The sequence below is a fragment of the Chiloscyllium plagiosum genome, chromosome 42 (assembly GCF_004010195.1).
Source record: "Chiloscyllium plagiosum isolate BGI_BamShark_2017 chromosome 42, ASM401019v2, whole genome shotgun sequence".
Taxonomy (NCBI): domain Eukaryota; kingdom Metazoa; phylum Chordata; class Chondrichthyes; order Orectolobiformes; family Hemiscylliidae; genus Chiloscyllium; species Chiloscyllium plagiosum.
The window spans coordinates 9,975,033-9,999,867 of NC_057751.1; the positions used below are offsets into that span (position 1 = coordinate 9,975,033).

The 24,835-nt window shown below is 41.4% G+C and overlaps 1 protein-coding gene across 2 annotated transcripts in view; it reads right to left on the minus strand.

Moving 5' to 3' along the window:
• LOC122543101 (inactive carboxypeptidase-like protein X2) overlaps positions 1 to 24,835 on the minus strand; it is an 81,052-nt gene that overhangs the window by 12,564 nt on the left and 43,653 nt on the right. For both annotated transcript variants that reach the window (XM_043681355.1, XM_043681354.1), the window contains 5 exons: positions 24,164 to 24,273; positions 16,116 to 16,264; positions 13,018 to 13,102; positions 7,621 to 7,765; positions 1,383 to 1,465 (listed from right to left, as the gene is read on the minus strand). In XM_043681355.1, the coding sequence (XP_043537290.1) occupies positions 1,383 to 1,465; positions 7,621 to 7,765; positions 13,018 to 13,102; positions 16,116 to 16,264; positions 24,164 to 24,273 (572 nt within the window). The remainder of the gene's footprint in view (positions 1 to 1,382; positions 1,466 to 7,620; positions 7,766 to 13,017; positions 13,103 to 16,115; positions 16,265 to 24,163; positions 24,274 to 24,835) is intronic.

The window sequence follows — 24,835 nt, forward strand, 5'->3', positions numbered from 1 at the left end:
GTGCATGACTGACTGACTTATTTTATCCCATGACTAAGTAAAGAACGAGAGAAGATCACACAGCATCAAATTTCCAGTGACTTTGGAAAACTATCAAGCAAAAACCAGAAGATAAGCATCCAATATGACATTACCAAATTATGCTACATTACATCAGTAATGTTTCCTTGGCCACAGTATCTCAAATTGTACTATGTTAAAAATCACACAACACCACATTGTAAACCAGCAGGTTTATTTGGAAGCACTAGCTTTTGAGGTGCTGCTCCTTCTTCAGCTGCTTGTGGAGTATAAGAGCGGAAGACACAGAATTTGTAGCAAAAGTTTAAAATATTATGCAACTAAAATTATATATTGAAAAAGACCTGGATTGTCTATTACGTGTCTCATCTTTTAGAATCAGCATGTCGGTTTCAGTTCTTTCATGTGTAAATCCCAGAACTTTTTTTTAAAAAGTTACATTCTCAAGTGAACTTTAACAATAGGTGCCATGTCAGCTCAGATGATGCACTGAAAGTAGGAGGTGCCCTGTGTGAGGCTGTCTGTGACCCAATGTTTAGACTGATTCTATTTCTAAAGGAGGGAATTACAGAATCTTACATGGATTCATGCAGTTTTTGAGCAAAATAAAATGTACTTCTGCAAGTACAAATTCATCCCACAAACTTATATATGTGCTTGTGGGGGTGGTGGGGGGTATGAGTGAATGTCTGTGGGTGTGTGTGTGAATGTGAATGTAAAGGTAGAAGTCTGTGAGAGGGTGTGTATGTGTAAGCATATGAGTGTATGAGAGAGGGTCCACGTCAGTGTATGAGTCTGTAGCAGTGTGTGCGTGTGTATGCAAGAGACAGCGTGTATCATGCATTGGGGTCACCTGTAGTGTGACATGAACCAAATCAAATTGTACTGTAAGACTACTCAATCACCTCAAAGTATCCCAATGGTTTTGACTTGCTCTTAAAAACATATAAAATGCCTTTATATTTCCCTAACCGCTAATATTACTGGACCAGTTCAAAATATGCAACCATGATCTGGTGAACAATTTTGTTTCTCTCCAAAGGAGCACACATACTGTCCAACACAATTTATCTGCAATGTTTAACTGATTAAGCAGAGTCATGCAGGAATTCTTGTGAACACTTGCTGGCAAATTAAGGAGTACAGAAAATTGAGGAGGAAAGCAGGAAGCAAATAGAGGACACAGACAATTCAATATTTGGACAGTTATCTGGCAATGCATGTAAGCAAGAAGTAGAATGGTTTGTTTTCAATGCTTCCCTTGAGAACTGAAATTCACTGTTCAAAATGAGCTGCTGTTGACTATGAACTACAGTACGACTGAACATGCCTTGAGCTGCTACAAACTGCATTGGCCATACCTGTCGCATATCCTTGTAGTTATGATGCCTGAAATCAAGACCTTCTTCTGGACTCAGTTCATTGGGTTCATATTGATTGGAATCTGGGAGATAGGCATAGCAAATGTTATAGTTTTCAATTGTGCAATGATAACTGCAATTTGTACAACCAAATCTGAATTACAACATTTCAAAAATATACTGAGCAGCAAAATGGAGAAAGTTGTTTTGTTGGTTGGGACATTTGTAATGTGAGGAAAAGGTGGGAAATTAACACTGGAAGATATAAGGATGAGATTAAAAGAAGTGTGTTCAAATGCAGTACATTCCCCAAGAGGTTGCTCTTTGGATGAAAATTGGACTGATATGATTTCTGGCTTGCTGTAGTCATGTGATCTCTGCCATGAGACACTTATGCAGGCAGCTGTCGAACAAGTTGTTGACTGAGGACACAGTGCAAACAAGACTGTTGTTCTGTAAGCTAGTAACATGGTGTCAGGGTAGAGCTGACATTGACCCTGTACACAAGCAGAGCAACTAAAGAACACGTGAACATTCAGAGCTGTTGAAAGTTGCTAGAAGCCCCACAAAATGAACCAAGAAAACAGCTCCAGCTGAAAGCTGAGTAAAACACAATAGTGACAAATTTTCCTCTTGATGCCAGTTGAAATTGAAAGTGTATAGCTGAAAGTGATGAAGCATATTTCATCTGAAATTTCTCTGAAGAAAAGATGGTAGAAACATTGAAAAACTTGAATGCATGCTTTGAACCAAAACTGAATGTCACATTTAAACAGTATGTATTCAACATTCAAGAGCCTATTGACTACATTAATACAGCTTGCAGAATCATGTGAAATCAGGCATCTAAAGTATGATCTCATCAAGGATAGAATTATCTCATGCTTTTACGGCCTGACTATGATAGCGTGGCTCTGGCTTAGTGGTGCTGGAAGAGCACAGCAGTTCAGTCGGCATCCGAGGAGCAGTAAAGCGTGGCAGTTGAGGGAACAGAATTTGACTCAAAGAAGTTATAAACTCAGATGATCTCTGAGTTTTTAAGTCAATAGCTACACCACACCTGGGAGAACTGGCCAGTTTGTCTACAATAAGGATAGCAGCCCGCAACTCTGCACTATTTTGAAAAATAGCTTCAACTATTCAAGTGCAATAGTATGGTGAAAACCAACAAGTTTCCACAAAGTGGACAGGAGAAAGTTCAAGGTGGAAATACAAGTTGCAGAGGTCATAGTGCAAAACCTAGACAAAGCAGGTCTAGCAGAGAGAAAACAGTATTTTTTATTTTCATAAGTTAAACACTTTGCTCACAAATGTTTAGATTGGAAGAAGGAAATTCATAAAGCCAACCGTGATAACTGCTTTTGAGATGTTGGACAGATGGTCCGACAACTCAGGTCTAAGTACGGAAGAGATGTCAAGCAAAGATTGGCACATTTCAATCTATTGAACAGGTTGGCAAATTAATTCTCAAGGTGGAAAATGGTTTAGAGCTATTACAATGAAGACAGCAGAATGACAGCATCAAACAAATACAAAACCCCAGTCAAATACTGATGTTGACTTCAACATTATGAGCTTCATGGACCTGAGTAGAGGCTCTGTGATGGAATGATTCTTAGCCTGAAAGGTCACATTAGTCTGAAAGCCCTTTGCAATGAAAACATAGCTAGGACTGAAGAGTGGGTTTCCTCCGGGTTCTCCAGTTTCCTCCCACAATTCAAAGATGTGCAGGTTAGATTGCCTGTAGTGTCAGGGATACGTAGGTTAGGTGCATTAGTCAGGGGTAAATGGAAAGTAATAGCCTAAGGGAATGAGTATGGGTGGGTTATTCTTTGGACGGTTGGTGTGTACTTGTTGGGCCGAATGACCTGTTTCCACACTTTAGGGATTCTATGATCTGGAATTTCAGGTGCACCTGAGAAAGTCACACATCTCAGCAGAAGCAATTTGAGAACTTGGACAAATAATTCTAAATATGGCAAAAAGGCTTCATTTTTTTTCTAAGCCACGAACAAATGAACACTGATACAGTAAAGGTCTGACCTTCGACCCAAAAATGAAACTTGATGCCACAGTCAAATATACAGAAAAGAATTGCATTGCTACACACAGGTAATGCATCTCAAGGTAAGGGATTGTCCAAGACAATAGTGTATATCAGAACAATTAACTAAGAATATTTTGAAACAGATTTACAGAGTATATAATTCCTACCAGCAGATGCTGGAGGAAAAACTGACAACCTACATGCATGATACATGTGTAAGGTGATGAACAAAAGACAGACAATGGAATAAGGAGCAGTTTTGCTGATGCATAAATATAATTGTTTCCATATTGGATAACTTGAGTCACTGCTGAAAATGTGTTGCTAGAAAAGCGCAGCAGGTCAGGCAGCATCCAAGGAGCAGGAGAATCGACGTTTCGGGCATGAGCCCTTCTTCAGGAATGAGGAAAGTGTACCAAAGCAGGCTAAGATAAAAGGTAGGGAGGAGGGACTTGGGGGAGGGGCGTTGGAAATGCGATAGGTGGAAGCAGGTTAAGGTGAGGGTGATAGGCCGGAATGGGGGTGGGCACGGAGAGGTCAGGAACAAGATTGCAGGTTAGGAAGGTGGTGCTGAGTTCGAGGGTTGGAACTGAGACAAGGTGGGAGGGGAAATGAGGAAACTGGAGAAATCTGAGTTCATCCCTTGTGGTTGGAGGGTTCCTAGGCGGAAGATGAGGCACTCTTCCTCCAGCCATCGTGTTGCTATGGTCTGGCGATGGAGGAGTCCAAGGACCTGCATGTCCTTGGTGGAGTGGGAGGGGGAGTTGAAGTGTTGAGCCATGGGCTGGGTTGGTTGGTCCGGGTGTCCCAGAGGTGTTCTCTGAAACGTTCTGCAAGTAGGCAGCCTGTCTCCCCAATATAGAGGAGGCCGCAGCGGATGCAGTAAATGATGTGTGTGGAGGTGCAGGTGAATTTGTGGAGGATATGGAAGGATTCCTTGGGGCCTTGGAGGGAAGTAAGAGGGGAGGTGTGGATGCAAGTTGAGCATTTCTTGCGGTTGCAGGGGAAGGTGCCATGAGTGGAGGTTGGGTTGGTGGGGGGTGTGGACCTGACGAGGGAGTCACTGAGGGAGTGGTCTTTTCGGAACGCCGATACGGGAAGGGAGGGAAATATATTCTTGGTGGTGGGGTCTGTTGTTTGGAGGTGGCGGAAATGACGAAGGATGATACGATGTATATGGAAGTTGGTGGGGTGGTAGGTGAGGACCAGTGGGGTTCTGTCCTGGTGGCGATTGGAGGGGCGGGGCTCAAGGGTGGAGGAGCAGGAAGTGGAGGAGATATGGTGGAGAATATCGTCAACCATGTCTGGGGGAAATTGTGGTCTTTGAAGAAGGAAGCCATCTGGATTGTTCGGTATTGGAACTAGTCCTCCTGGGAGCAAATGCGGCGGAGGCGAAGGAATTGGGAATATGGGATAGCGTTTTTACAGGGGGCAGGGTGGGAGGAGGTGTTGGCTAGGTAACTGTGGGAGTCGGTCGGTTTATCGTAAATGTCCGTGTTGATTCGGTCTCCCGAGGTAGAAATGGAGAGGTCTAGGAAGGGGAGGGAGGAGTCTGAGACGGTCCAGGTAAATTTGAGGTCTAACTTTGTAACTCCCAGTTTATTTTCTTTGGTTTGAAAGGAGCGATGTTTGAATGGGAATTGGACAAACATGCTTCCTGGCTTACTGTAATTGTATGACTTCTGCCATAAAGCACTCATGAGGGCAAACTGGCCAGTAATATAACAACAGAAGAAGAGCTTGTAAAAATATATGAAAATGAGAGAGCTGAAATCCATACACCCCTGAGAGAATGAGGCTGAGAAAATATTAATGGGAAACCAGGAAATGGCCCTTGGTCTTCATGGTAGAAGACAATCATTCTATCCCCAAAGTACAGAGTAATCAAGGGGCAAAAGGAGGGATAAAAATAAACATAACAGTTATCACAAGAGAAAAAGTAATCGAGACACTAGTTGAGTTTCTACTCTTTGAAGTTGTGAGGAGACCTTATTGAAACATACAACATTCTAAGGAGTCTTGACAAGGTCGCTGCAGTGAATTATTTACCCTTGTGGGACTACCTAGGGCTCAAGGGCATAATCTCTGAGTGAGCAGTCACCATTTAAGACAGAGATAAGGATAATGTCTTTTCTCAGAGGTTAGGGAGTCTTGGGATTCTTTACCACAAGGTACTATTGAGACTGGGTTGTTAACTATATTCAGGGTTGCAATAGATAGCTTTTTCATTTCTAAGGGAATCAAGGCTTCTGGGGAAAGGTGGGACAGTGAAATTGAATCTATCTGTTGTCAGCCATGAAATCGAGTGATGGAGCAGAATCAAAAGACCCAATGGCCTACTTTTGCTCTGCCATCTTTTGGACTTACGATCGCTTACTGCAGGCAGCCAGCTCACAAATAGTTCAGTCAAAGCTGTTGTCCTGTGATCTTGGAATTGCTACTGAAACAGAGACATCAACTTCAGATCTGTTGCACAGAAACAGACCCATTGGTCCATCTGGGTCTATGTGGGCATTTATGCACCGGGTTAGATGTTGCTCACCTAACCCCAATTGCATACTATTCCATTTCGTTCTTCCTCGTATACTGATCAAGATCCCTGTGGATATGGAGACAGATCATTTGAAGAGTCTAAACTAGCAGTACAGTCACTGGGTTGGAACACTTTGAAAGATAAAATCTTACTTTCATAATAAATGTGCATTTGCCATGGTCTCGCATTTCGAACTTCAATTCAGTGGAAATTATTAACTGCTGACACCAGCACTTCCAAATGACTCCTTCAGCTCTCAGAATTAACATTGACATGTTTATCATTCAAATTTTACAGGATAGTGACTGAATTTGGGCATCCATCTATTTTGAGAAACAATGGACTGTGCCCAGGCTGTGTGTCATTTGTGGATTGAGCACTTTTGTTGTGACTGTGGATGCCAATTTATGAGTGGCAGTCCCTTCTTCACAATTGATAAAACTGGCTTGAGGTTGACTGATTTTTATTCCTGTCGAGATTGTGGTGCTGGAAAAGCACAGCAGGTCAGGCAGCATCCAAGGAGCAGGAGAATAGATGTTTCAGGCAAGAGCCCTTCATCAGGAGCCCTCCAGCATCTGCAGTCCTCACTTTCTCCTCGTTGATTTTTATTCCTTCCTGCTGGCTTTCTTTGCTGCCATCTGTTCATTTCTTTTGTCCTCTGCTTTTCCCTTCTTGACTACTTGTCTCCAGGCTCTCCAGTCAGTTCAATTTCCCATGCATCAACTTGGATCGCTGTTAATTTGAGATTTCTCTTGCAAAATCCCTGTATTGTGGATAAGGGTAATCTCTTGGTCTTGTGTTGATTGGCTCTTTGAGGTCATGGCCGTCATCCTTTTTGGTTGATGTGACTGATCCAACAGAGTCGCTGCTGATCAAGAGAGCAAACGTGCTGGACCCCCAAATTCAGCTTTCTGTCATGCCAGCAGATGCACAATATTCCTGTGAAGCAGCTGAATTGTGAGCTGTTCTTAGAGGTTATTGAACTGTGAGCTGTTCAGCCTTTCTTTGGCTTGCAGCTGTTGTCCTTGCTTTGTTCTTATACTTGTAATGGTTCCTATCTTTGTCTTCAAGAGACTATACTCAGTTGTTCCTCAATTTCTTCATTATGATATCTTCAGAAAACAATGCACGAAGCCAGAGTGTGGCATCAGAAGTGGGATCATCTGTGCAACACCATCTCACTCTGCACTTCATCTATACATGCAGTAAAATCAGAATAATGATGACTTTGAGGCTTCTGTCAGTGAAATGGAGCCAGTTACTGCAACCAAGAGGAGATTTCTCAAGAACTCAACAGCCAGTTCCGAGCAAACAAAATCAAAATTCAAGCATCAAGTCTCACAGACTGCTCAGCATTGCACCAATCAGTTGAAACTCTCCAGCAGCATGCAATCTGCTGCGGAATCCACTGATTCCAGAAGGATGCATGCAGGAATCTGGTAAACAATCGGCTCAGCAACCACATATCAGCTGTCTTGAAGACAGTACAGAGTAAACATTTATCTGTGTATTCTGTTTAATATGTAGTACACACAGTAAAGACAGCCATGCAATATGTGTTTTGTAGAACACATAGGAATAACACATACATGCATCACACATGCCAAAATGCTGCAGTGCACACATGATATTGTCTTTGCCTGTGAGAAAATTATTACCTGACACTGGACAGCCGAGTACCTCCATTCTCATGCACAGACTTCCATTCCAGCTTTGTGGATTAATTCGGATGAAGCGAGCAACAACGGTTTCTGGAAATTCATTCAGAACTGGAGTGTCAGTATCCACATTCCCATAAAATAGCTACAGAAATGGAAGGATATCAGTTAGTCATCACTGTTGTATTCTAAATTATTTAATAATTCTGTATGGAAAATTCATTTATACAAAAGCTTGTTTGGATGTGTCCAGCTCCAATAGTACTCAAGAAACCTGACACCATCCAGTACAAAGCAGCCCACTTGATTGGCACCATATCCACAAACATCCATTCCCTCCACCACTGACATTCAGATGCAGCAGTGTGTATGACTGACAGGATACACTGCAGAAATTCGCTAAAGGTCCTCAGACAGTAGCTTCCAACCCATGGCCACTACCATCAAGAAAGACGACAGCAGATACATGGGATCACCACCAACTGCAAGTTCTCCTCTAAGCCACTCACCATCCTGACTTGGAAATATATCACCATTCTTTCAATGTCGCTGGGTCACAACCCTGGAATTTCCTCCCTAATGGTATTGTGGGTCGACCTACAGCACATGGACTGCAGCAATTCAAGAATGCAGCTCACCACTACCTTCTCAAGGACAACCAGGGACAGAAAATAAATTCCAGTGATGCCCACATCCTACAGGTGAGCACAAAAACACCTGCTTGCATCATTCAGGATCAGTCAACATTTCTGTATTATTTCTGGTATGTTTCCACAAAGGCTGAGGTGCTCATGAAACAGTGCAGACTGATAAAATGAAGCATAAAATACTCTGATCAGAAACTCTGTTAGTCCCATGATTAAGTATTTCCATTTTAAATCTCATACAAAAACTATGTTTCCCTTCTGGGACGATATGATTTGAGACTGCAGGACTGTCAAATCTGATTCTCTCTATTCTAAATTTCTTGTCCAGATTGAGATTAGCCAACTCAGGCCAGATTGCATATTCAACCTGAAGCTTTTTTGACCCCATTTGGCTTTGTACCACATTCAAAGAATTCTGTAATTCTGTAGGAGCTTGAGTGAAATGATTATGCCACAGTTGAAGAGGGTGAAGACATGACTGCCAAGCTGATTCAGTGTGCTATGTGCATGATGTGGGAGGTCAAGGACTCTGGTGTATCTGGCTCATATAACTGGAAAGTATGCACACGTTCAGCTTCTGATAGAGCATATTGCAGCACTGATGAAAGAACTCGATGACCTCAGGCTCATCCGAGAGAACGAGATCTTTCTGGACAGGACTTTCAGCGAGGTTATTACACCAACCATACCAGAAGGGAGAAGACGATGAGGAAGGCAGAGAGAAGACAAGTGCAAGAGACCCCAGTGGATGTACCTGTCAGGAACAGGTTGAATTTTTTGGAAACAGTAGAGACAGGCGACACTGCCAGTCCGCGAGGCGGTCAGATCTGCCAATCAAAAGTTGGCATGGAGGCAGAGCTGAGGAGTCAGACATCACACAGAGCCGGGGTAATAGGGGACTCCATAGAGAGAGGAACTGAACGGGGTTTCTGTGGCAACAGGCGGGATTTGACGATGTTGTGTTGCCTTCCTGGTGCCAGGATTAAGGACATCGCAGACAGAATGCAGGAAATCCTCAAGGGCGAAGGTGAAGAGCCAGAGGTGGTGGTACATGTCGGTACAAATGATGTCAGGAAGAAGAGGAGGGACATTCTACAGCAGGACTCCAGAGAACTTGGAAGAAAGCTGAAAAGCAGGACATCCAGGGTGGTTATCTCCAGTTTGCTTCCAGTTCCTCGGGCTGGAGAGGCCAGGAACAGGGAGATAATGGACTTGAATGTGTGGCTGGGGAACTGGTGCAGGAAGCAAGGATTTAAATTCTTGGATCACTGGGGTATGTTTTGCGGTTAGGATAAAATATACAAGAGGGACGGGTTGTACCTTAATAGGTGGGGGACTAGCATTCTGGCAGGCAGGTTTGCCATTGCAACACAGCTGCGTTAAAACTAAATGGGGGGGAGGGGACAAACTGGAAGTTTAAGAAGGAAATTGAAGGGAAAGTTCGAACAAGGGAAGTCAACAAAAGACAACTGTATCAATGAGGCAGAAAATTCAAAAAGGGATCATGCCATAAGGTTGAGTGAAATAGGGATTGAGAGGAAGGGTGAGGGCAGTAACAAATTAAAAATATTATATATGAATGCACAAAGCATTAGAAATAAGATGGATGAGCTTGAGGCTCATTTGGAAATTGGCAGTTACGATGTTGTGAAGATAACAGAGATGTGGCTTCAAGTGGATAGGGCCTGGGAAATGAGTATTCAAGGCTATACGTGCTATCGTAAGGACAGACTGACAGGCAGAGGGGGTGGGGTGGCCCTGTTGGTAAGGAATGATATTCAGTCCCTTGCGCGGGAGGACCTAGAATCAGGAGATGTAGAGTCAGTATGGATAGAGCTGAGAAATTCTCAGGGTAGAAGGACCCTCATGGGAGTTATCTACAGGCCCCCAAACAGTAGTCTGGATGTAGGGTGTAAGTTGAATAAGGAGCTGAAATTGGCCTGTCGCAAAGATATTACTACAGTTGTTATGGGGGATTTCAACATGCAGGTAAACTGGAAGAATCAGGATGGTACTGGACCCCAAGAAAGGGAGTTTGTGGAGTGCCTCCTAGATGGATTCTTAGAACAGCTGGTGTTGGAGCCTACCAGGGAGAAGGCAATTCTGGATCTGGTGTTGTGCAACAATCTGGATTTGATCAGGGACCTCGAAGTGAAGGAGCCATTAGGAGGTAGTAATGATAATACAATAAGCTTTAATCTGCAATTTGAAAGGGAGAGGGTCCAATTGGAAGTGACAATACTTCAGTTGACTAAAGGGAACTATGAAGCTATGAGGGAGGAGCTAGCCAAAGTTCAATGGTGCAAAACCCTAGCAGGGATGGCAGTGGAGCAACAATGGCAGGTATTTCTGGGTATAATGCAGAAGATGCAGAATCAGTTCATTCCAAAAAGGAAGAAAGATCCTAAGAGGAGGCAGGGGTGGCCGTGGCTGACAAGGGAAGTTAAGAAACATATAAAGTCAAAAGAGAAAAAGTATAACATAGCAAAGATGAGTGGGAAAACGGAGGACTGGGAAGCTTTGAAAGAACAACAGAGGATACTAAGAAGGAAATACGCAGAGAAAAAATGAGGTACAAAGGTAAACTGGCCAAAAATATAAAGGAGGATAGTAAAAGCTTTTTTAGGTATGTGAAAGGAAAAATAAATGGTTAAGACTAAAATTGGGCCCTTGAAGACAGAAACAGGTGAATATATTACGGGGAACAAAGAAATGGCAGAAGAGTTGGATTGGTACTTCAGATCTGTGTTTATGGGGGAAGACACAAGCTATCTCCCAGAGGTAATAGTGGCTGAAGGACCTGAACTGAAGGGAATTTATATTTGCCAGGAAATGGTTGTGGAGAGACTGTTAGGTCTGAAGGCTGATAAGTCCCCGGGACCTGATGGTCTGCATCCCAGGGTACTGAAGGAGGTGGCTCTAGAAATCGTGGATGCATTGGTGATCATTTTCCAATGTTCTGTAGATTCAAGATCAGTTCCTGCAGATTGAAGGGTGGCTAATGTTGTCCTACTTTTTAAGAAAGGAAGGAGAGAGAAAGCAGGGAATTATAGACCAGTTAGTCTGACCTCAGTGGTGGGAAAGATGCTGGAGTCAATTATAAAGGATGAAATTACGACACACCTGGATAGCAGTAACAGGATAGGTCAGAGTCAGCATGGATTTATAAAGGAGAAATCATGCTTGACTAATCTTCTGGAAATTTTTGAGGATGTAACTCTGAAGATGGACAAGGGAGATCCAGTGGATGTAGTGTACCTGGACTTTCAGAAAGCCTTTGATAAAGTCCACATAGGAGGTTAGTGAGCAAAATTAGGGTGCATAGTATTGGGGGAAAAATACTGACTTGGATTAAAAATTGGTTGGCTGACAGGAAACAAAGAGTAGTGATAAACGGCTCCCTTTCGGAATGGCAGGCGGTGACCAGTGAGGTACCGCAGGGATCAGTGCTGGGACTGCAGCTTTTTACAATATACATTGATGATATAGATGATGGTATTAAAAGTAATATTAGCAAATTTGCTGATGATACAAAGCTGGGTGGCAGGGTGAAATATGAGGAGGATGTTCGGAGATTACAGGGTGACCTGGACAGGCTAGGTGAGTGGACAGATGCATGGCAGATACAGTTTAATGTGGATAAATGTATGGTTATCCACTTTGGTGGCAAGAACAGGAAGGCAGATTACTACCTCAATGGAATAAATTTAGGTAAAGGGGCAGTACAAAGAGATCTGGGTGTTCTTGTACACCAGTCAATGAAGGCAAGCATGCAGGTCGTGAAGAAAGCTAATAGCATGCTGGCCTTCATAACAGATTATTAAAGGATTGGACACTCTGGAGGCAGGAAACATGTTTCCGCTGATGGGTGAGTCCCGAACCAGAGGACACAGATTAAAAATAAGGGGTAGGCCATTTAGAACAGAGTTGAGGAGAAACTTCTTCACCCAGAGAGTGGTGGGTGTGTGGAATGCTCTGCCCCAGAAGGCTGTGGAGGCCAAGTCTCTTGATACTTTCAAGAAAGCATTGGATAGAGCTCTTAAGGATAGTGGAATCAAGGGTTATGGGAATAAGGCAGGAACAGGATACTGATTGAGGATGGTCAACCATGATCATAATGAATGGTGGTGCTGGCTTGAAGGGCAGAATGGCCTACTCCTACTCCTGCACCTATTGTCTATTGTTTATAATTTCTTTTCTGCATTATTAAAAGCCACAGGAATGGCTATAACCTGTAAGGGCTATTTATTGTGGAATATTTTAATTTGATAATAAAAAATACCTGGATGTAAAATCCATGAACAAATGACACATCAGCATGTCAGTTTCAATTGTTATCTCATGTACACTTGACCGATTGTATCTGTCATTTTATGTGAAACATACCCAGTCATAGTTCTTATCTGTGATACATAATATATAACATAGAATATCTTGCAACTTCTGGATACACCTTCAGTCAGGATGTGCCTGTAAAATCTGACAACAGCTAATGTCCATCTCTTCATATATTCAGTTTTTGCTGTTGATATGATTCATTCCCAGTAGCTGTTAGTGTGTGATGCCCAGTCACTGTGCTTGATGTATTAAATCACACCTGTCACTGCATATGATTGTATCCATTTATTACTACTAGATAGTGATTATGTGCCCAATCACATATATGTCAGTACGTTACACATTTTTAGTTCTATCTTATTCTTTTGTCCTCACTGCCAAGTCACATGTTTTGAATTCCTGAGAGACATACCCAATCATAATATCCATCTGTGTACGTCATCCAGGTACGGCTGTCGTTGCTGAATTGCACATAGAATGAACTCACCCAGTCATTGCTGTCAAAAAAAAGAGTTTCAGTTGTTAGTTCCAAAGAGCTTTTAGAGATCACTGGCTTTCAATTCTTTACTGCAGAGTGATAGCATGAATTTAGTTCAGTTGTGATTTGACTGTCAGGTACTTTTAAAGAACAGTCAGATAGCATAATGTTGGGTTACATCTGTTAAATTAATAAACTAGATTGCTCAGGAAATAGACAATAGTCAATAGGTGCAGGAGTAGGCCATTCTGCCCTTCGAGCCAGCACCACCATTCATTATGATCATGGCTGATCATCCTCAATCAGTATCCTGTTCCTGCCTTAACCCATAACCCTTGATTCCACTATCCTTAAGAGCTCTATCCAACTCTTTCTTGAAAGTATCAAGAGACTTGGCCTCCACAGCCTTCTGGGGCAGAGCATTCCACACACCCACCACTCTCTGGGTGAAGAAGTTTCTCCTCAACTCTGTTCTAAATGGCCTACCCCTTATTTTTAATCTATGTCCTCTGGTTCGGGACTCACCCATCAGCAGAAACATGCTTCCTGCCTCCAGAGTGTCCAATCCTTTAATAATCTTATACGTCTCAATCAGATCCCCTCTCAGCCTTCTAAACTCAAGGGTATCCAAGCCCAGTCGCTCCAATCTTTCAACGTAAGATAGTCCCGCCATTCCGGGAATTGACCTCATGAACCTACGCTGCACTCCTCAATAGCCAGAATGTCTTTCCTCAAATTTGGAGACCAAAACCACACACAATATTCCAGGTACGATCTCAAGAGGGCCCGGTACAGCTGCAGAAGAACCTCTTTGCTTCTATACTCAATTCCTCTTGATATGAAGACCAGCATGCTATTAGCTTTCTTCACTGCCTGCTGTGCCTGCATGCTTGCTTTCATTGACTGATGTACAAGAACACCTAGATGTCGTTGTACTGCCCCTTTACCTAACTTGCAAAAGATGCAACAGCAGAGCATTTAGAAAGGTTAAAACCACAAGAAATAATATAACTGTAAAGATTATGAGTTAACAAGGAATTGAGAATTAGGATTTTAGAAGGCTGAACATTGTAAGGAGAGAGAAATTAAAGATTGAAAACATTGACGTCCTGGTGAAAGAAGAAGTTCAGGAGGTATTCTGACAAATTTTGCTTTGGGAATTTCAGAAAGGGGAAGACTCTGTAGGACGAGTAGATATGCATGTTTAGAGCTTACCAACAACAGAAAATTTGAGAATCTTAACAGTAACTGTTTTGATGAGATTCATAAAATATAAAGTGATTAGAAAAAGTATGTTGAGGCAAGAGACGAATTGGAAGCTGCAGGTTAAAAAATAAATATCTGCTCTCTGACAAAGCATTTTTGTGGCAGCATTTTTAGACAAGTGTCAAGAAGCTCTTCAAGTACAGGAGCATTTGACAATCAGCTACAGAGACAGTGGACACTCTGGAAATAATCTTCCAAGACTCCTTTATTCTTGAAATGTTCCACCCATTGCAAAACTACCAATGTAACACCTTCACTCAAAAGGTAGGAGTCAGAAAAAAAAAATTATTGCAGGCTAATTAGCAGAACATCTGTCACTGGAAAAGGCAAAAGATGCAACAGCAGAGCATTTAGAAACATACTCTAATAAAGCAAAGTCAGCATGGCTTCATGAAGGAGAAATCATGCCTGACAAATTTAATACAGTTTCTTTGAGGAGGGAACAAGCAGGATTGATAAACGGGTATTTGATAAAGTACCACACATTAGGTTACTGAATAATATGACTGTACTCCTTATGACTGGGCAGCCAAATTCAGTTCTACCTCCATTTAGAAGTTTGCTGATGACACCACCATCGTGGGTTGGATCACAAAGAATAACGAGAAAGAGAGTTGAGTGCCATGATGGAAAGACAACAGTCTCTCCCTCAATGTCAGCAAAATGAAGGAGCTGATCACCGACTTCAGAAATTGGACTCACTTCCACCCTCTTCCATCGTGCAGAAGATACAAGTTTGAAAACACATACCAACATATTCAAGAACAGCTACTTGCCCACTGTTGTCAGACTTACAAACGGACCTGTCACATATGAGAGTTGATCTTTCTCTGCACCTTCTTGTAGTTATAACACTACATTCTGCATTCTATTTGATTACCCTGATGTTCTTAAGGTACAATTTGTTTGATTAGCACACAAAACTATACTTTTCACTGTATCGTGATAATAAATCAAATCAAAGATCCCATCGTCTTCAGAGTATTCAGTTAACATGGATAGAAGCTTGGCTAACAAACAGAAGACAAAGAACCAATGAAAAGGGACACATTTTTCAGGATGGCAACCTGTAACTCATGGAAGGCCACTGGGATTGGTTATTTACAGTATATTAAAAATTTGGATAACAAGTGATTGGACGATCACCAAATTTGCAGATGACACAAAAATGGCGGGGGAGGGCAAGTCATAAGGCTGCAGAGGAATATAGACAGGTTAAGTGAATGAGCAAAAACTTTGCTAGACGGAATGTAATTTGGGCAGCCAGGGGTTGGTTTGTTTAATTGACAGGACGGTTGGTTGCAATGTAGAGGAACACCAACAGCATGGGTTAAATTTTCATACCGGCCGAGGTTACCTCAGTACTTTCTTCTTCTAGAAGGACTTTCCTTTTCAACCTCTCCCCTCAACTGAGGTGTGGTGACCATCAGGTTAAATCACCATCAGTTGTCTTTCTTTGATGAGAGAGCAACCCAATGAACTTCTGGGACTTTGGTGGTGTCACCTTCGCCAATTTGGGAAAATGTGATGTTGTGCACTGTGGCCGAAAGAGTAGCCCAGGTGAATATTATTCAAATAGGTGAAAGACTGCACAAGACGGTAGTACAGTCTCCATTACATCTTTCCTTCTCTGTGGAGATTGTATTCCTAAGAAATGTGATCCCAAATACCTTTATAACTCTTGCTTATTTCCTTCCCCTAAATGAAAGAGAAACAACGAGACAATAAAACTTGCAATTAAAAACAGAAGTAGTTTATCAACATACTGCAGCAGTGAATCTCGGCCCTGGGTAATCACTCCACTGAATTCAATCAATTTTCTGGCATCGACTTCAATCCACTGTGACTGGTCCTCTGTTTGAGGGCACCAAGCCCCATCATAATAATCCTCTTCATCTTCATCCTCATCACCTGCCTGGGAAACATAAGAACAATTTCATGGAGAATGAGGAAGACTTGACATTTCAGCAAAAAAGGGTGAAGAAACTCAAGGAAGGAAAAACAGAATACGAACAGACCAGCAAGGCAAACAAAAATCACAAAAGAACTTTCTATTGGCATATAAATGGGAAGAGATGATAAAAATAAGAATGGCTTATTTGAGGCAGAGACAGGTAAAATTATAATGGAGAATAAAGAAGTAGCAGTGTCATTCGATACTTTGCATCTGTCTTCTTTGTGAGATCAAATCAGATTCTGGACATTTGCTCTGCCTCTTTTCTATCATGGGGCGCATGAGACATTTTTAAAACAGATTTCCAAAAATGGCTTATCAGACACAATCTTCTCACTTATCCCCAAATGATGCAGAGTATAAATTCACAAAGTTAGACTTCTGCTTGACATTAAAAGCAAATGTTTGCAAAAGTCAAAAGCTGTTCGTGAGGTTTGTTCATTTAAAGATATATTACTTTCTGCAGTATTCAGCCTGCCCACAAAAGGTCAGTTTGACTTGAAAATTGACAACACATTCATCTGATTCATAATTAGCAGCACAAAAATCATTGAGATAGTTCTGATATTCTGCAGAGTACAGCTGATAAAGGTGATAGTGCAACTCGGAAAAGCCATTCTTTGAGCCGCTACAATCAGGGGAGTGGGAATTATTTCCACTGTGCTATATCAATGTTATGGGTTAATGTAATAGTGAACATAATAGGTTAGACAGATGCTTTAGGTCTCGGGTGAAATGGTTGGAAGAGCAAACTTTTGTCACATCTTAATTGACCAGAAATTGGCAGGAAAAATGACAGTTCAGTTTTGTCTTCTATGGCCACAGTACAAACGGGGTTTCTATTCATGTTACTCTCAAGGTTGCAACTTGGAACAAGACTCATGTGCTTTTATTTAGCTCTTTGTGACAAGTGTTTTGCTGTTGACATGCATCAAGCTGGCTTGAATATAAAGATATCAGAATACCCAGCCCTGTTACTCTTTATTTTGCCTCAAGTTCTGTCTTTGTGGAGGATTGATCAATTATTATTTAAACCAAGTCTCCAACATACTTTACTTTTGCATAAGAGGAGCAGGAATGGGCCACTCAGTCTTTCCAGCCTGCTCCACCAATCAATATGTTCATGGTTCATCTAATTGTGACCTGGATTCCACTCTCCTGCCTATCTCCAACCTCCATATGCATGCATTCCCTTTGAATCCCATGTCAATCAAAAATCTGTCCAACTTAGTATTGAATATCAATGTAAAGTTAATATGGGCAGACCTGACGCAAACCCTTGAAGAAAAATCTTTCCTCTACTATTTCAGTAATTTTCCTTGATTACTGTCCTTTGAATAATATGGTTGTCTGCTGAAATATATTCGTAAAAAAAGTATTCAGACATTCAAGTTATTGTTCAAAAAAGCTTTGTGATATTGGATTGGACTTATGTACCCAATGTACTGGGAATGATTTTTCCAGCAGTGGGTGAGAAAACTCATAATGATTGCGTGGGCTTGCAAGAGGCCAGCAGGGAGGTACAGTTCTCTTCTGATAGGAGGAAGAAGCCTGCTAATGTCAAGCAGTGAGAGCTAGAGGAAGCAGAACAACAAGACTTGGGTACTGAACTCATGGATTCAATGCCAAAAGCAGTTAAAAGAGCTAAGCAGGACAGTAATGTTGAGCACTTTTGGACAAGGGCAAGCCCTTCTTGAATAATGTCACAACATTCGCTACCCTCCAGTATTCCATGCCCTCACTCGTGGCTAACAGTGATGCAAAAATATCAGCCAGGCCCCTGCAATTGCTTCTCTAGCCTTTTGCACTGCTCTTGGATATATCTGGTCAGGACCAGGAGATTTATCCACATGTATACATTCTAATACATCCAACACCTCCTCCACTGTCCCCAAGACTTCACCACTAATTTCTGCAAGTTCCCAAGTTTTCATGTCTTTCGCCATGGTAAACACAGAGGATAAATATTCATTGAGAACCTCGCCCATCTTTTGCATTTCTACACATACATGTCCACTTCGGTCCTTGAGGGGGCCTATTCTACACTCTAGTTATTCTTTTTCCTTTAATATACTTAAAGTACTGTTTTGGATTCACCCTAATCTTCTCAGCCAAGGCTATCTTGTGCCCCCTTATCACCCTACCGATTTCCTTCTTTAGTAGACTCCTGTATTCCCTGGACATCTCCATGGATTCCCTTAATCCCAGCTGCCTGTTACTGAGCCATGCCTCCTTTCTTCTGGTCAAAGCCTCAATAGTCTTGGGATGGCTTTCTGCATCAATCCATTGAGGAACAAATTGCAGAATAGAACAGGGTAGAGTGGGTAATGTGTAATGAGAAAGGAATAATTGGCAATCTAGCGATGCGAGGCCCTTTGGGAAAGAGTCCAGACAAGATGATAAAATCTTGGTGAACAGAGAGAGTGACGTGGTTGATTCTGAGACTAAAGTCATGAATCTCAATAAAATGAACTATGATGGTATGAGGCATGAGCTGACTATGATAAATCGGGGGTCTTACTGAACCAGATTATAGTTGCTTAGCAATAACAACACTTAAAGGATGCATAGAGGAACTGCAACAATTATTTATTCCTATCTGGCACAAAATTAAAAAATGAAAGATGGCCCAGCCATGGCTACACCCATAAGGACCGTGTTAGATCTAAGGCAAAGGCATATAAATTGGCCAAACTCAACTATGGATCTGGTGTTTGGGAGCATTTTAGATATCAGCAAAGGAAGACAAAGGGATTGACGAAGAGGGAGAAAATTGATTTTATAAGTAAGCTTGCAGGAATGTACAAATTGATTGTAAAAGCTTCTATTGGTATTTGAAGAGAAAAATATGAATGAAGACAAATGTAGTTCACTTAAAGTCAGAAACAGGAAGCTATTGTGCAGACCAAATAATAACATATTTTGGCTATAGCTTCACAAAGGAAGACCAAATAATGTTTCAAATCTGTTGGGAAACACAGGGTCCAGTGAGAGGAAGGAACAGAAGGAACTCAGTATTTGTTGGAAAATGGTGTTAGGAAATTGATCAGAGTTTAAGGACCAAAAACAGGGAAGGTAGATTATCTGAATGGTGATTGATTGGAAAAGGCGGAGAGTCAACAAGACCTGGTTATTTTGTACACCAGTCACTGAAAGTAAGCATGCAGGTGTAGCAAATGATGAAAGGGGCAAATGGTATGTTGGCCTTCATAGGCGACAGGATTCGGGTACAGGAGCAGGAATATCTCACTGCAATTTTATCGGGCTTTGGTGGGAACTCACCTGGAATATTATGTGCAGTTTTAGTTTCCTTATCTGAGGAAGGATGTTCTTGCTATAGGGAGAATGTAATAAAGATTTATCAGATTGATTTATGACGAGAGACTGACTATATTCGATGCAGTGTAGGAGAATAAAGAGGAGTCTCAGCGGAACCGAGCAACTTCTAACAATACTTGACAGTGTAAATGCAGGAAGGATGTTCTGATGACTGTGGAGTCCAGAAGGATATATGGTAGGCCATTTATGACTGAGTTGAGGAGAAATCCTTTCACCAAGAAAATGGTGAGCTTGTGGAATTTTCTGCCATAGAAAGTAATTGAGTAAACACACCAAGTTTTCAAGAAAGAGTTCAATATAGTTCTTGGGCTAAAGGGTATAAGGAGAACAAATAAAAAGGTTCAGAGTTGGATATTCAGCAATGATCATCTTGAATGACAGGACCAGGACCAAAGGGTCAAATCACCTACTTCTGCTCCTATTTTCCAAATTTCAATGGCTTATTGGTAGCAGGAAAGTATGGTTAAGCTTTGCAAAGGTTGGCAGTATGAAGAAGATGTGAGTGTACTGCACCTTTAAGAGAGTTGAAAGCAACAGAAGTACCTGAAAAAGCACCAAGTGTTCTGAAACAAGATATACAGGGGAACCTTGATTATCCGAATACCAATTATCCGAAAATTGGATTATCTGAAGGAGATCTCGAGGTCCCGAGGGAAACATTACAACAAAGACATGTTTCCAACAGTAATTAAACAGGCATCGTCTCCAAATGACTGACCTCTCTCTCGCTCTCTCCTCACACACTTTCCCTGGAGTTCTGCACAGGTGTGTACCCTAAACCCCCTGTCCCCACATAATCTCTCCAACATTGTATAAGACCAGGGAAAATTGAACAGTTGGGAGGAGAACTGCCAAGCCACCAGCATGTAAAAAGACTGCCTGAAAAATAGCTCTCTTAAAGTGCCTTTATCGATCAGTAACCTGTGAAGCAGAATCCCCAAAAAGAAGAAAAGAAGACAGGAATACAGAGAAAACTGAAAGCTGCCTGGTTTTGAGATAATAAGTTTTGTTTTGTATATCTTAATCGAGTTTTATTGGTCTAGTATTATAGAAGGAAAGGAAAAAGATAGGTTAGAGGAAGGAATTGTAAATAGTTGTTAGTTAATTATTCCCTGCCATATTTTAAGAAATTTGTTAATTTTTGCTTTAACTAGTTCTTAGCCTATTCAATTTTCACAGATTGCTGCACTTTTCTGTGTTACTGGTTTAAGTTAAGCAGAAATGTTTACCCCATGTCATAACAGCGGTGAAAGTGTGATTCAAGAGCTGATGCTGAGCAATTGGGATGCTTGGTTGTTTGGAGAAATGACTTTTGCTTATGGGTCAGATGGATGGACCTCTGGAATCTCGATGAACCTCAGAACAGTGAGGATACCTCAGGCAGTGTGTGTATCTGATGCTCGTTAGCTAGAATACATTTCCTCCTCTGAATTGGCTCTAAGTCTGTCCATTAAATCTACTATAGCAAAGTATTTCTGAAGCTCTAACTGGAAAGGAAGTGTTGTTACTGGATTAAAACTGTGCCAGGTTTAAAAATATTTCTTTCTAGAATACAGATGAATAAGCTTACAGTTGGTGGAAGATGGGTTAATGATGGTGTAATCTGTGTTTAGAAGACAAAAACAAAATTCACTTCCTTATGCAAACAGTTTTCTGTTTTGGATTTATCACCTCTAGACTCACTGCTGTCATTGTCCTAAACTTATAATAAATGGAGGTTCCATGAAACACAACAGCAGCTTTTGGAACACTGATGTTAACAGGCATACATTTATGGCAAATATAGCTCAGGGATTCACATTCTCAACTCTCAGTCTCAACATATGAGTTGAAATGGCATTCCAGAGAATTGAGCACAAAAACTGAGGCCAACACTGCAGTATTGTGCTGTCAGAAATGCTATTTTTCAGAGGAAGCTTTAAATTGTGGTCTCTTTTCCCCAGTAATGAAAATATACTAGATCCCAGGCGCTATTTTAAAGATAATTGGGGCAGGGAAGGCTTATCCCCAGTATTCAGACTGGCAAATCTGTTTGGGATAGAGTGAAAGGGAGAATTCTGGTGAAACTATCAGAACAGGGCAGGGGATTGGGAGGGCAGGGCTGTGACTGGGAGTGGGGCCTTACCAGTTCTGCCTAATGGCAACCAGACTTTCAGGTCAGCCGCAAAATCTTTTTAAAATTTATTCACTTACGGGACATGGATATCTCTGGGTAGGCCAGCATTTATTGCCATCGCTAATCGCCCAGAGGGTATTTAATAGTCAACTACGTTTTTGTGGGTCTGGAATTACATGTAGGCCAGACAAGGTAAGGATGGCAGATTTCCTTCCCTAAAAGGCATTACTGAACCAGACAGGTCATTAAACTTTTAATTCCTGATTCTTTATTGAATTCAAATTAAGCTATTTGTCATAGCAGGATTTAAACCCTGCTCCTCAGAATTTTAATTGAGTTTCTGTATTAATAGTCTGTCTATAATACCACTAGGCCATTGCTTCCCAAATATGTGAGGGGAAGCAATCCCAGGCAAAGGTTGATATGGGGAAATAGTCCTAGAGCAGAGGCCAGCAAGAGGAATTTAGTCACAGAGTGGAGGTTAGTGAGGGCAAGCACTCCTGGGCAGAGGCCAATGCGAGGAAGCAGTACCGGAGCAGAGGCCAGCAGTCCTGGACTAATCTTACCTTGGAGTCGGTACGGAGCTGAGTGAAGGCGTGGAGTGGAGTGGGACATTTGTTGGGCTGGGGTCTGGTTCAGCAGTCAGACCACATGTGGAAGACCCTCCACTCAGCTATTGCAATGTAATGTTTATGTGTAATTTGTTTATATGACTGTAATAACCATCCCTTTAATTGTGTCTTATTTCTGTAAAGTAATGCATCTACGTTTCTTTTTTATTCCTCTTTTTGTATTGAAGATTTGTACCTAAATACTTGAAATTCAGATTGCGCCATGAGAGGCGACATTGTAAACCATTTCACTGTACTCCTGTACATCTGTTCTTGGGAAAACATGCCAATAAAGGATATTCTATTCTATTCCTAAACCCAAACTGCACACATGCTTGATTAGAAGCCAAGTCTGCAAAAAAACAAAACAAAAAAATCTTTATCCTTCAGTCAACTGCATTTAAAAGGGATTATTTCATCATTATCAAAATACTGTTTGTGGAAGCCAGCTATGCACAAACTGGCTGTGTATTTACTTCACTGAAAGAAGAACTACACTCTGAAAGTACTCCTCTGGCTTCAAAGTGCTTAGGATTCCCTGATGCTAGGAGGAGCTCTCCTTGAGGTCCTTCTTGAGGACTGACCACTTGTTTTACTTGTACAGAATAAGGCAAAAATATATTTTGGTAGTCATGTTAAATGGACAGTATTGCACTGAGCACTTTCTAGCTATATTCCATACCTTTGAAGTAAATTGAACTACAGATTGGGTATATTACTCGTATCGCTGCCAGTTTTGCATTGCAGTTGGTGTTGTAAACAATATCCGTATGTGTGAAACTGACAGATTACAAGATGATGCACATTATACAGGATCTCAGATACAGAATCTTTATGAGAACACAGTCAGTTCTGATAACACGTGATATTCCCTTCTCGTGCGATCTTGCATCATAAGAAAATCGCACAATAGCCATGCCACTTAAACTAATGGAGCCAGAATTACATTATTCCCAGTACACATAATGAAACTTTGCCTCTACAAATAACTGTCTAAATTCTTCAATTGCGCGACAGCGAATTCACAATGAAAAAACATGCGTTTTAGCAGAACCAACTGTAGTTCTACTTCAAGTCTTCCACTTCGGAGCTGGCATTCCCTATGATTGCAAAATTGTACAGAACATGTTACTGTGGTATTTTATACCTTCGAAATAAAGTCTGTTGTTGTTTTTAAGGTCCCTGAGAGTCCTTTCTGGCCCAAGCACTGTGAAAGCCATCATGCCAGCATTAAGGCTGTTCATCAAATGCTGTGAGATGAAGAATGATTGGATGTGTTATCTTAGTTCTCTAATTCTGCCCATTGCATAATTTGGACATTGCCATTTCTATTAGGTTCGCTCGGTGCTCAGACGAGTTTGTTAGAAACACTGAATTTTGATATTTAGCAGTGCCTTGATAAATCCATTTTGCTTTAGTCACTGTTGTGACTTTGTTTCTTGTAATACGATGTGCTGTGTTGTTGGTCTTTGTCAGAAGGTTTTTAAGAATTTGTAGTGATTGTAACAAGGTCAGCCAGATGGATTTCATCTGAGTTCCCTGCATGGGGCTGTGAATCAGGTCCAGTCAAGGAGCCCTGGCTGACAGATAGAAACGGGCATGTCAGAGATGCTGTCACTCTGGTGCCTGACTGTGAATGGAGCAGTACCAAAGTCAAAGACTGTACATGTGTAAACAAAGGGTGACTTGGTGCTGGGATACTGGGCTCTGTGGAGTTATTTCAAAAATTTTTCATGGTAACAGAAAGGAACTAATATTACGTATTAAAGTGGATGTGTGCTGCAAACCTCTCACCTGGATATTCAATCGAATACGTTGTGGACCTAATCCATATCTCAGAAAAGAAGATGCTGTCAATTGTTCATCAGCTATTTGATGGGATTCAAGACCCAGAGGAGGGCATTCTGAAAAAGAAAGATAGAGTTAATTGATGAACTGAAGAGTGAAGAATTGGTATAATCCAAGTCAATACAGAACTGGTTTACTGTTGAGGAGCAAAAGTAAGATATTGAGCCAAACTGTGTTTCAGGGGCAACCATTCACCGTACAGTACAGGACTGTTACTCACAGTTTCCTCAGTTGCCATCATTGTTTCAGGAGACAAATCATTCAAGCAGTGAATTTTCCTTCAGAAGTAGATTTGGAGTTTCTCAGAGAAACTGGAATACCGCACTGTTCATTAGCAAATTAAATTGAGGGTCTGATGTTCCTTTATTGAGTGTTTAGTTCCAACCTTAGTTCCAATTGCAATTCATTGAGCATATACTTTTAAGAGAGAAATTAGAACATTTGGTAGTGACCAGTATTGGCCATAATCAAGAGGCCATAAAATTTAGAGATCAAGTGATGGCTGAGATTGGAGAACGTAGCACCTGAAGAAGAAACGCTAGATACCTTGAACAGCCTTACATTATTTCAGTCACAAATTGTGGTGATACTTTACAGTAGGCAGTGTTGAATTATCTG